Source organism: Cavia porcellus, unplaced genomic scaffold (assembly GCF_034190915.1).
Source record: "Cavia porcellus strain 051 isolate PalLab524CR breed Dunkin Hartley unplaced genomic scaffold, mCavPor4.1 scaffold_23, whole genome shotgun sequence".
Lineage (NCBI taxonomy): Eukaryota > Metazoa > Chordata > Mammalia > Rodentia > Caviidae > Cavia > Cavia porcellus.
The window spans coordinates 55,701,635-55,714,465 of NW_026947506.1; the positions used below are offsets into that span (position 1 = coordinate 55,701,635).

At 46.6% G+C, this 12,831-nt stretch overlaps 1 protein-coding gene across 1 annotated transcript in view; it reads left to right on the forward strand.

The window, feature by feature from the left end:
* The window catches only part of Tmem248 (transmembrane protein 248), a 29,547-nt gene extending 17,845 nt beyond the window's left edge, over window positions 1-11,702 (forward strand). The window contains exons 3-7 of the mRNA XM_063234464.1: window positions 2,815-3,100; window positions 5,250-5,400; window positions 6,519-6,702; window positions 7,891-8,034; window positions 8,829-11,702. Of these exons, the coding sequence (XP_063090534.1) occupies window positions 2,815-3,100; window positions 5,250-5,400; window positions 6,519-6,702; window positions 7,891-8,034; window positions 8,829-8,849 (786 nt within the window). The 3' untranslated portion in view covers window positions 8,850-11,702. The remainder of the gene's footprint in view (window positions 1-2,814; window positions 3,101-5,249; window positions 5,401-6,518; window positions 6,703-7,890; window positions 8,035-8,828) is intronic.
* The last annotated feature ends 1,129 nt before the right edge of the window (window positions 11,703-12,831 follow it).

Sequence of the window (12,831 nt, forward strand, 5' to 3'; positions counted from 1 at the left end):
TGAATACGTCTGGAGTTGTTTCTGCGTCTCTTGATATGTTCCATTGCTCCTTGTGTCTGCTTTTTTGCCAGTATAATGCAGTTTTTATCACAGTATAAGCTAGGTATATTATAATTGAACACATAGTGCAAATATTAAATGTATATTTTACATATTAGAAAACAATAACAAATTTAGTAATTCTTTTTTTTTTTTGGTACCAGGGATTGAACTCAGGACCTCACGCTTGCCAGGCAGGCGCTTATGCCACTGAACTAAATCCACGGCCCTGTAATAAATCTAGTAATTCTTAAGAAAAGTGGATAATATATTTATTCATAAATTTATATGTAAGATATTAGGCTAAATTATTGATACGGTGAATTGACTGGCAGAGTTTCTTGTAGCATCAGTTAGTTCCCATCTTAATGGGAGTGCCCGTCTTGAGTGCCTTCTCTTACACTTTTGGGTTGGTTTGTCGATGGATGTGAGGATGGGGATTGGGATTGTGAGCAGCTGTGTTGTGTGTATGTGTGCACATGCATGCCTCCTGTGGAAGGAGAGTTCCCTGTCACTGGTCTCGTGGCTTTCTCTTCCTCTCTGTGACAGTCTAGGTTGTAGCTGATCTTGGCACGAGGGACAGTCTTCCCTTGTGAACTCTGTCTTTAACACAGTCAAAGGAATAAGTTTTGAGTTATTTTGGTCATGAAACCCTTCCAAAGAGTCTTACCAAGAACTTTGCTAGCTGGTTTAATCCCCCCCCCTTTTTTTTGTACTGAGACTCGAACTCATGACCTTACGCTTGCCAGGCAGGCATTGTGCCACTGAGGCATATTCCTGGCCCGATTCTCCCTGTTTTCTAACCTGACCTGAATCCTTACCTGCACACACATGTTAGGGAGAAAATGAAGATCATGGTCATAGCCAGAGCTTGGTAGCAAGCATCCTGCCATTTCCTTGTCATACACCTTGAGTCTGTCTTGAGCATTTGACCAAGGCTACTGGCTAAAAGATACAGCCAGATAATTAGCCCTTAATAATGAATATGGTACGCAGTGTTGGCTTTGGCTGTTTTTTAACATGGACTCTCAAGCTTTGCATGAAGGTAAAGCTGTAATGCCGCAGAACTTCGGTTAGTTTTCTGGTTCTACTTTCAAACGGTTGACCTGGTGGTTTCCTGATTGGTAGGAAGGAGTAGATACATGGGAAGAGTTTCAGGCTGTGAATCAGAATGGCTGCTGATTCTGTCTTCAGCTGTGGAGTTGGAGGAGCCTGGCTTGACCCAGGCCTCAGTTCCTTCATGTCTGCGGCATGAAGGGTTAGACGATGAGTTAGAATGGTTTGCTGAGTTTGTCAGTGTCAGGGAAATGGGATTGATGCCCAGTTGCAGTCTGGGCCTACTTGTGCTGGTATAGTGGTGCTGCAAAGATCACTTCACTGTTTGCGGATTGTTTAATTGGCATTTAAACATTAATACTACTGTTAGAGTAATTAAAAATGTAACTTGTTTTGTCTTCTGTTTGGCAACTTGGGAGTTATATGCACTAGTAGCCTAGTTTGGATTTGTTGTCATTGACTGACTGATTGATTGATTGATTGCAGTATTAGGGTTTGAACGTAGGGCCACTCCCTGAGCTATATCCCTGGACAGGGTCTGGCTAGTTGCTAGGGAAATCCCGCTCATGATCCTCCTGCTTCAGCCTCCCAAAGTGCTGCTGTCACCAGTGTGTGCCTTCGTGTGTGTTGTCACTTGTACAGTATTAGATCACCGCTGACTTTCTGGAAAATTGAAAATGGACTCTGGCAAAATTTTTACTTTGTTGGCATCTGTTTTCTCATGACATCATTTGCTGTATGTATTTGAAAACTGGCTTATGATTTAACCACTAGGGCTTGCGATCTTAAGAGAAGAAACAAAAAGGCCAGGGATGCAGCTCAGTGAGTGGCCCTGCATCCACGCCTCAGTATTGCAGCCAGCCAGCCAGCCAGCCAGCCAGGCAGGCAGCCGGTCACCGGTAACAAGCCCGAGAGAAGCAGTTGGGAGTGTGGCCCTGAGGGGGAGACTTGCCTTTCTGTGTCAGGCTTGGATGGATCCCTAGTACTGGAAAACAGCAGCAACGACAAAGTGAAAAGCATCCTGTGCCCTTCTTTTTGAAATTGCTCCTGCTCCACAGTGATGTCCAAAGTCCATAACAAGGAGGAGTAAGTCCTGAATCCGCACTGGAATTTACTGCTCTTTTGTGTTTTAAAAACAGCACGCAAGGTGTATGGAATTGGCCTTTTGAGGGATTACTTTAAATAACAGTTACTAAATGAACTTGAATAAATGTTTTAAGTGTTTTAGTACTTTTGCTCCCAGTTTGATTCTGAGACTGGTGATTCTTCTTACCAGAATATGCTTTTTATTGGTGCCATTTATTTTATAGAACATTGGGTTTCACTGCGGGATTTTTGTCCACACATAAAACACATTTGGGTCCTGCTCGTCCCCCAGTGCTCTGCCTATCCCCCTCCGCTCCCCGAGTTCACTTCTGCTCGTATAATATTAGTCTGCTGTGTTTACATGTTTTCCTGAGTGAGTTGGCTTCATCTCATGGTGTGTTTGATATCTTATGCCAGTATCCAGGTTGCCTGGGGCACTGTGAATATGGACATGATTAGGAAAGTCACACAGTGCATGCAGTTCCAGAGGAGGGGCTGCGGTGTCCTGTCGGGGAATGGCCGTCTCAGTCAGTTTCCCGTTGTGCAGCCTCACTGCAGGGCCTCCCTGGATTCCTGTAGTGGGGCACCTTGGGACAGCTCACCTTTGTTTCTCTGTATTTCACTTTCTTGAAGGATTGGAATACTTTTCTGCTGCGGTTTAATGACTTGGACTTGTGTGTATCGGAAAATGAAACATTAAAGCATCTCTCAAACGACAGCACAGCCTCGGAGAGCACAGTGACCAGCGGGCAGGCCAGAGTGTCCACCCAGTCCCCACAGGCCCTGGAGGACTCGGGCCCAGTTAACATCTCAGTTGCAATCACCTTGACCCTGGACCCCCTCAAGCCCTTTGGAGGCTTCTCCCGCAATGTCACCCATCTGTATTCGACCATTTTGGGACATCAGATTGGACTTTCAGGTGAGCGAGTGTTGGCCCCTTTCCTTTCAGAATTCTGAGGCACCAATTAAGACAGACAGTGCATCAGCCATCTTGCTGTTTGCTTTCTGCACTTGTGTGTTTTATGTTGAGCTCGAACTGTGTGAGGTCTGGAAGGAACCACTCAGACATCTTTACTCCGTAAAGTATGTGCGGAGCAGCAGTGTCTTGCTGCACATTTGTAGAGAGGAAACGGCCAGGGCCAGGGCGGAGCTCAGTGGTGGAGTGTTTGCCTGGCGGGTGAGGCCCTGGCTTCTGTCCCCAGCACCACCAAAGAAAGAGAAGCTGGAGAGCTGCTAGGCCTGTTTCGAGCTCTAACAGTTGAATGACACAGAGGTGGTTTGTTTTGAGGCAAGGTCTCGCTATACATTTCAGGCTGGCCTTGAACTCACTGTGTAGCTCAGGCTGGCCTCAAATGCACAGCAGTTTTCCCAGTTCAGCCTGTCGAGTGCTAGGGTTACAGGTGTGCACCACTACGCCTGGTTTGAATTCCACAGACCACTTATACTTGGATTTTTTTTTTGAGAATATATGCTAATTCAAAAAAACTTGCAGATAAGCTTATAAACTAGAAATATTAAAAAAAATGGATAAAAAGTATGTCATGAATGCATAAGATATGTGAATGATAGTTTATCTTGTAATCATTTACTACCTTAAAGTATACACAAGTATATTTTAAAAAATTAAGATTTCTGAGAGCCTAACACACATGAATGGACTGCACAGCACCATTCACAGAGGAGAGATCTTAAGCAAACATAAAGAGGTGGTACTGGATCCTAATTGAAATCAGCTATGGTCATGGCATCTGCCTGTAATAACTCAGCCACCATCTGCTGTTGATGCTGGGAACTCAAGTACGCGACTGTCAAAACCTGTGAAAATGCCCACTGCTGAGTGGAGGTAAAAAGGGATCTCCTGCTTCTGTGGATTTCCCCTGTAACATGCAAAATGCTTTAGGACTTATTAAGATTTCTAGCCAACTGCAGGGTGGAGTTTTGGGTGTCAGAAATTCTAGTTGGATTTAAGGCTATACAGTAACACTAATATTGTCCAGGGCCAGCTGTATCTACATGTATCATTTTCACTCAGGTTTATCCTGTTGAATTTTTAGTACTTAACTAGAAGTACTCGTATTGCCATAGTCATGTTGTCTGAACCTCTGTCCCTCTTTCCCTTGTCCATTTTGGGGGATGAAATCCATGGTCTGAAGCATGCCAGGGGAGTACTTTCCCATGCCAGGGGTGCTCTACCAGACCTGCATTTTTTTTTTTTTTTTAACTGCTTACCACTGTGTTAGGAGTAGAAAAAAAACCTAAAATCTGTTCTCTACCCTTGGAATTCTGGCATTCTAGAAAAGACCAAAACAACATGAGTTAACACTGAGTTCCTAGCATGAAGGCAGTACTATCTCAGTGTTTATTGAATAGGAAAAATAGACCCTTGTAAAACATGGGTCACTGTCCTTTGGCCAGTGCCTAACTCATGACAGATGGAGTGATTCAGGAGGACAGGGAAGTTGTGGAAGCTGAAAACATCAGGAAGGACTTCCTGCGGGAGGCCTGGGGGTTCCCACTGTAAAGTTGATAAAGGAATTTCTGAGTGCCAGCCCCTCTGTCTCCAAGGACTCCTGCAGGTAAAGCCATCTCTGTGATGTCAAAGTATGGCGACCTCTGAGTTTGGCATGGAGCAAGCAGCTTGGCCTTGGAATCCCTCGGTTGTGGCTTAGGCTTCATCAGACGTTGGTCCCCTGACCTTTCTCAAGTTTGTTAGACATTCAGATCCTCGAGTTTTACTTGCATAAAAGGGGAGCTGTCACCTTCGCTCACATCCATGGGGTAGTGGTGAATCTAAAGGGAAGTGGTATGTGTGAAAGCAGACAAAAACGAGGGTGGAGCTGGAGCTGGAGCTGTGCTGCTCCCCGCTCGGTGTGGCCTGCTCTTGCCGACGGTCTGCCTTGGCCACTTCGTGGCTGCTGTAAATGTCGAGCAGGCCTCGTAGTTGGGGGCAAGAGGTTGTGTCCTCAGGGGGTTCCTGAGTGGGTTGGAGGTCAGGATTCACTTGATCCAGAGAGTGATATAGGAACTCCAGCCTGTACGTACTAAAAATCCCGATTGCTCTTTCACAGGCAGGGAAGCCCACGAGGAAATAAACATTACCTTTACCCTGCCCACGGCTTGGAGCTCGGACGACTGTGCTCTTCATGGCCATTGTGAGCAGGTGGTGTTCACAACCTGCATGACGCTCACGGCCTCCCCTGATGTCTTCCCTGTCACTGTGTAAGTGTCTGCCCGGAGCCTGGCCTGCATTGTGCTACTTTCCAAAATGGCCTGTGACCAGACCCGATTAAAGGGTTATCTACAGTTTCATTTGCAGTTCTAACAGTAGGACCTCTGTGAATAAATATCTAAAGTTAAGTGCTTCCCCCTGGTGGCTAAGTCATCCTGCTGTTACTGGATGTAGGCTGACTTTCCTCTGAGAACAGGAGAAACGTAAGACAGAAAAGGAAATAAGAGCTGTGATCCCCGTTCAGAGGGACCCATGATGCGGCTACTTAAACATAATGTTTTTGTTCATCTTCATTTTCCAGAGTTAGTTTTTAAATTAAGTATGAATCGAATCTTGTTTTCCATTAAACAAATACTATTTTGAAACTTGCTTCAGTTTTTTTCCTTTTTTTGAGCACAGTGTTACCAGTTGACGTCTCCTTTGTCTGTAAAGGAATAATGTATGCAAGATGCAGTCTACTTAGAAAAGTTGTGTGCAGTCTTTAAAAGAATTATCCTGTTATGCTGATATTTATCTACTTAGACTTTAGAAGTTTACAGGATGGGATTAGATAAATATTATTTGGGGTCACAGTAGCTTATGTAGAAGTTCATATATAAAGCCTTCATTTGTAAGGAATTTAGATAATTTGAAATATCGATCTAAAAGAAACAAGAGTCCTCTTTGGCTGCATTGTATGTGTGAGGACCATGGGTTGAGTTCCAAATGTAGAAATCCAGCCCCCAAACTGCTCAGCGTCAGGCACTTGTATGTTTTTTCTTCTGTTTTATTAAAAAGAAACAGAGAGGGCTGGGGGTTTAGCTCAGCAGCATAAGCGCCTGCCTTGAAAGCAGGCTGTCGTGAGTTCGATCCCCAGTACCGATAAAAAGGAAAAAGACCAAAAAAAAAAAAAAAAAAAAAAAAGCACAAAAAGAAACAGAGAAAGACAGACAGATAGACAACTTTAAATTACATATGTAATAGTATTTATTCTAGAGAAACCAGTGATGTCAGAAATGCCGTATTCTCCTTCGTACATGTGTTGCTTGGTTCCGTGTCCCTTCCGTGGAGGGACCCAAGTGGATGTGTAAGGGGGCTGAGCCCTGGTCTCCCCCCACTTCCTCTGCAGACAGCCTCCACACTGCGTCCCTGACACGTACAGCAATGCCACGCTGTGGTACAAGATCTTCACGACGGCCCGTGATGCCAACACGAAATACGCGCAGGACTACAATCCTTTCTGGTGTTACAAGGGGGCCATTGGAAAAGTCTATCATGCTTTAAATCCCAAGCTTACCGTTATTGTTCCAGATGTAAGTAAGAGCAGTTGTGCGTGCGTGTGTGTGTGTGCGTGTGTGTGTGTGTGCGCACACGCACACTCAGGTCTTGTTAGCCTCCTTGGCTTAGCTTCCTCCCTGTCACTATAGGCTCTGGCTGGGGTTGGGTGACCAAGCGCAGCGTGGGAACTTGGAAAGCAGGTTATCCTTTTAAAAACATTCAGAAAGTCTGGTTCTTTATTTTGTTTGCTTTAGCAGCAGTTATTTCTTGAGCAGCTATTCTGTATTCCATATGGATTACAAGAAATGCTTGTTGGGTCTCACTGATGCACACAGCCTCTGATGGTTAGCGTGAATGGTGCTGCTTGGGGTTTGGAGAGGCTGAAACAGATCCAGAAGGAGGTGACTCTTGGACTGGAGAGGGCAGCCCACTGAGCGTGGCCTCCAGAGGGAAGGGGAACTCTGCCACTGCTGCCTTTGCCCTGCATCCTGCATAGATGAGTGTGTGCTCTCCACTGGCAGCGCTTACGCCCTTCCTTACTTCCAGCACTGTGTTGGGTGGATTCCTTCTCTTTCAGTCTGGCCCTGGCCCTTTTCTGTGGCTCGTTTCTGTGGGGCTGTGGAGTGGCAGTGGCAATGGGCCTGGCAAGGGTGGTGTTCAGCAGGCCCTGCCTCGCTGGCACTGCCTGAGTGGGACTGCAGGGCACCTCTGGGTGTGTTCAGAGGCTGTCTGCTCCACTCTGTGTCAACGAGAGTGAGCCCCGGGTAGAAGCAGGTCTGGGATCTTGCCCCACCAGCAGGCCTGAGGGTTGGCTGCATTGGGGAGCTCAGAGAGCAATGAATCCAGCCTGACTTCTGCAGTTTCAGCCAGGGACTCAAAGAAGTGGGGAAAGGGCCAGAGGACAGAAGCTACCTGAGGTGTGACGGTGGGAGTGCCAGGGAGTTAGCAAGCAGTGCCAGGAGAGAAAAGAGGCATCCAGGGAGGAACAGGGGTTAAAGGTGAGTCTCTGTGGCCTTTGAAGGGAGGATTCTTTGTGGTGGGGCTTGATGGTGGCATCATGTCTTTACTTAATTAGAGCCAGCTACAGTAGTCTGGAGATGAAAGGAGAGACTTCCTGTTCCTTCCTGCCATGCAAGTTGATCAAGTCTAGAGTTTGAGAATTCTGTCTTTAGAAACCGTTTAGTGACTCAGTTGCAGATGCTTCTGTTTTTTTCTTTATTTAGGATGACCGTTCATTAATAAATTTGCACCTCATGCACACCAGTTACTTCCTCTTTGTGATGGTGATAACAATGTTTTGCTATGCTGTGATCAAAGGCAGACCCAGCAAACTGCGTCAGAGCAACCCTGAATTTTGCCCTGAGAAGGTAAGCATTGGATGGGTCTGGGTCCTGCGTTTGCTAGAGGTCTCAGTGTACACATATCTTAGTCCTTACCTTTTCCCCAGAAGGAATTTGTTCCTGGCTCATCTTTATTATGGCAGTGGGGTTTCAGCCACATACTTGGCTGTCTTAGTTACTTTTTACTCGTCACTGAGACAAAATACCAGAAGCCCAAGTTGGGAAAGGAAAGGTTTATTTCTTATAGTTTTTGGAGGTTTCAGTCCACACTCAGTTGGCTCCAAGGCAGGTGGGCATGGCTGGGCCGCAGTTCATGGCGGCTGCAAACACAAACCAGCAAGAGAGACACACCTTCTTCCTGCCATTACATCACATCCTGGCTCCACCCCTGTGTGGGTGGAGCACTGACCCATCAATCCAAGCACTAACAATGAGCCATCACAAATGCGCAATGCAAATGCAGGAGGCCTGGGGGACACAGACATAAACCATGACATTGGTTAAAGCCCTTATTCTGAATTTCCCACTGTAGAATTGACCCTGCTTAGGCTGCCTTGCCTCCGTATCTCTTAGTGTGAGAATCATCTTAACAGTGCTTCTCAGGGTCCGGAGGTGGATTCTGTTGCAGCACGGGAGTTCCACACATTGGCTGCTTCCTGGAGAGGACTTTGGGTTTCTGTTCATTCTTCCCTGGATTGTTTCTCAAGAGCCTGTAGATGCATGCCTTCAGTGTGGCCCTGGCTGGCCTTTGGGTAGGGTCCCCTGGGGCTGGATTCCCCAGGTGCCCTTGTGACTGCATTGCCTGTCTTGGTTTCCTCTAGGTGGCTTTGGCTGATGCCTAATCTCACACCTCCCCGTCTTCGGAGAGAGACTGAAAGAACCATCATCATTGCCTGCTGACCCCAGCCAGGGCCTGGCCACTCCACACATGATCTTGCAGTGTTGGGTTGTTCCAGCCAAAGACATTTCAAGTGCCTGTAACTGATTTGTACATATTTATAAAAATCTATTCAGAAATTGGTCCAATGATGCACGTGCTTTGCACTGGGTGCACCAGAATCCTTTGCCTCACCCAGGACCTGTGGGCTTAGGAGATTTCTGCGTCGCACTAGAGGGGACTCGAGGATCTCACATCACGGAGCAGGTCAAGTTTCCATCAGGGGCGCAGTGTGCCTCCTCGATGGTGGGGCTGGGGTTGCTTCTGTTCCTGTTTCAGCCCGATACGTGCAAGATGTTTGAAACAGTCTGCACCTTCGATATGATATTGCATTTCCAAAGCCACCAATCCATTTTGTGGATTTTATGTGTCTGTGGCTTAATAATCATAGTAACAACAATACCCTTTTCCTCATTTTGCTTGCAAGGAAACATACCTAAGTGTTTAGGTTTTGTTTTTTTTTTTTAAAGAAAAAATAGTCACATTTTAATACTACTCTAGTTAGAACAGACTTGTGATTTTCTCCTGAGTAAAAAGTTAAATATTTAAAATTCACCTAGATGGTAAAGCTCTTAGTTCCGTATTCCATGCTGGGGGGAGGAACCCGGTCTCGTTTGAGTTGGCACAGAGTGTTGTTTTTCCTTGTTCTCTGCCCTCTGTTGTGAAAGTTGAAGCTTAGACATTAGGCCGCTGCTCGCTGCTCGGGGTGGAATCGCAGTCAGCTGTCTCACTTCCTGGCTGCACATGGCAGTGCGGAAGGAAAGGTGACAGTGTGGTTTAGTGGTCATGAAAGGATTTTTCTTTTTTTGAAAAAGAGATAAACTTTTTTTAAGAAAATGTTTTTCCTTTTTTTTTTTTTTTTTTTTTTTGTCTTTTTCCTTTTTATTGGTACCGGGGATCGAACTCACGACTGCCTGCTTGCAAGGCAGGCGCTTATGCCGCTGAGCTAAATCCCCAGCCCCCTTCCTTTTATTTTTATGCAACAAACATCTTCAAAAGGAAGATGGGATGTACTAGATCTGTAACATGATGAAGACAGTGCCTGTAAAATTGGAAGGAATGAAATTTTGACTCGCTGTTTCCTGTGTGTGTGTGTGTGTGTGCACACGCACATACACATGTGCACACACGGGCTGCATTATCGTGTCTGTTTTGTGGTGCGGGGGCCTGAACTGAGGGCTTTGCACACACGGGGTGAGTGACTCCCACTAAACTGTCCTCCCAGCCCACACTTCACTGTTTATCAAGGGCGACCAGAGGAAGTTTTCTTAGAATGTTTTGATCATCTAGCTCCTCAGTCCTTTTGTCTCCTAATTCTCTTTTGTTTTTAAAAACTTGTCCATTGTCTGTTCCAGTCCTTCCTTGTGAGTTGTTTTGTTGACAGTTCTTTGCCTTAGTGAGTCCTGTCATTGGGGTGTCAGTTCTCCCACATAGCGTGAGAGCAGGAGGCCAGTTAAGACCTTGGACACAGCTGTCAGCACGAGCTCTGGAGTCTGCCTGCTCTAAATTAGAAGGAGTTCCTGCAGTCTAAAATTTGTTGGCCTGGAACATTCTACCCTGGGCATTCTTGAATTGAAAACAGTTGTGGGCTTTTATTGAAAATTGTGAAAATAATCACTACAGTAACTTGGTATGTTAGTAAGCCATTTTTTCCTCTCAATACATTTCAAGTGCAGTAATCACACTTGTCTAACCAGTTTTCTGTTTCTTACTCTTTTTGGTATGATATGATTTGCTTACATGATGCATGGCTAACTTTTAGTTTTTCTTTTAGAGACTTTGAAACCCTTATGAGACAAGGTTCAGAAAGAGATATTTGGCTTGGCCTTTAGAAATGTCAATATCCTTAGGACTATCAGACTTTACATCAAGCTGCTACTGAATTAGTAAGGTCCCAGTGAAGTGGAGTTAGAGGGTTAGCTCCTCATTAGCAGAATAATGTAACAAGCAGAAGACAAGTTTAAAATAAGTCAGTTTCACTGGTTGGTTCAATCCAGCTCATTGCAAATCTTAATTACCCTTGTTTCAGTGACAAGCAATGGCTGGAATGTAGCCAGGGGAGAAACATGTTAGGTGGGAGAATGTGCCAAAGTGCCAGGCGGTGTGACCAGTCCTGAGGCCGGGACACACGTCAGAACCCAGCCTTCAGAGAAGCAGGGCATTCTCCAGTAAGCAGATCTCGCAGGAACCCAGAGCCAAGCCGCTGTGTGAAGGAAGGCGGGAGCGGGGGGCCACGGCTCTGGGGCCCAGGTGCAGGGTGCCTGTTCCTGCTGGGCCTCATCTGCAGGCCCAGTCCACGGCTGTGCCTCACGTCACCTCAGGACTGGAGTGTGTTCAGAGGAGGCCAGGCTGCCCCTGGGCGGCCCCACTGCACCCAGGCTCGTCCTCGGGCCCCTTGGACTGGAGGGCCAGTGAAAGGTCGGCGACTTACTATTAAAACGGTTGTTTCAGATCATATTGATCTCTTTCCTTTTTCCTTTTGTCCTTTCACTGTATGACTTGAATCAGTTTTGATTCTATTTGTAAGTTTCTCACATTGTTAGGAGCCTGCACTTCCTTCGGCGGTGTGCAGGGATTCAGCATCCTGGTTTTTCAACCCTCCTGCAGGCACTGTGGGCTTCTGCGGGCCCACGGGCCATTCCGCTTACCTTGCTGCATGATGGTCAGTAGCTGATCTGTTACGGCATTCACTCCTTGATTAATTTCCGTGTTTGGAATATGTGCGTATGTGCTTTACAGAATAAAACATCAGGATTTACTTGCTGTGTCTTCTTTTCCACTAGTCTGATGGGTGTGTGGGTTTTTGTCTGTGTTTCTGTGTGTTTTGTTTCACAGTACTGGGGACTGAGCCCAGGGCCTTCACATGGAGCTACATCCCCAGCCTTTTTGTATTTTGAGGCAGGGTCTCACTAAGTCACTGAGTTGCCCTAGTCCCCCAGGGGGGACACACTTGGGATCCTTCTGCCTCAGCTCGCAGAGTGCTGGGATTACAGGTGTGTGCCACCATACCTGCCTTAATGGATGTTTTGTAAGGAGGGAAAATACATAATAAGCAATTGAGGACCTTTTGTAGCCTTTTAGTTTTGAAGTATCACTTCTTGTTAGGATGGGGCTTGACTGTGTAATGCTGAGCTGGCTCACCAAGACATAGATCTTCTCCCTGAAAGCACAGAACCTTTTGTGATTAATAAGACCAACAGATACTCACTACTAGACCCACATCCTGCCAGAAGGTTTAAGTGTAAGGCATGCAGCAGGACAGGGTGCCGAGCAGGCACGGCATTTTATTTTGTTGTGTCTTTTTCGTTTTTAATGGTACCAGGGATCGAACTCACGACTGCCTGCTTGCAATGCAGGTGCTTATGCCGCTGAGCTAAATCCCCAGCCCCTATGGCACGGCATTTTAGAGACACCTGTCAGGTGCGTGGACCCCCAGGTGCAAGCTGTGGACTCCTGCCCCACTGGCCTACTCCGGAGTGCTGGCCAGCCTTTGCCATGACATAAAAGGCAGCCTCATCTTCTGCTGCTAAAGGAGATCCGGTTTACAAATGCGAGTCCCTCCCTTTTGCACCTGTCAGAGGTGCCTTTCTTTTCCCTCACCGGAGTAGTTTCCATGCGGTTGGTGCAGAGCCCCAGTACAGCAGGCTGGCATCTCATTGGGCCCTTTATTCCTGCCTGGGCCCCTCTCCCTCCCTTGCTGTATACCAGGAACACGCCTTGGAATGGTTTCCGTGGGCCCCATCCCCCCTTGTCCCTTTGTGTCTTCAAAAGTGCAAGTTTGTGCCGCGGAGAGTGAGTTTGCATTCACACAGCCTGTGTAAAATCTCACGTGACGACATTCCCCGGTTCTCCCCAAAGCCCTTTGGTTTTCCGGGTGGGCTTTCCCA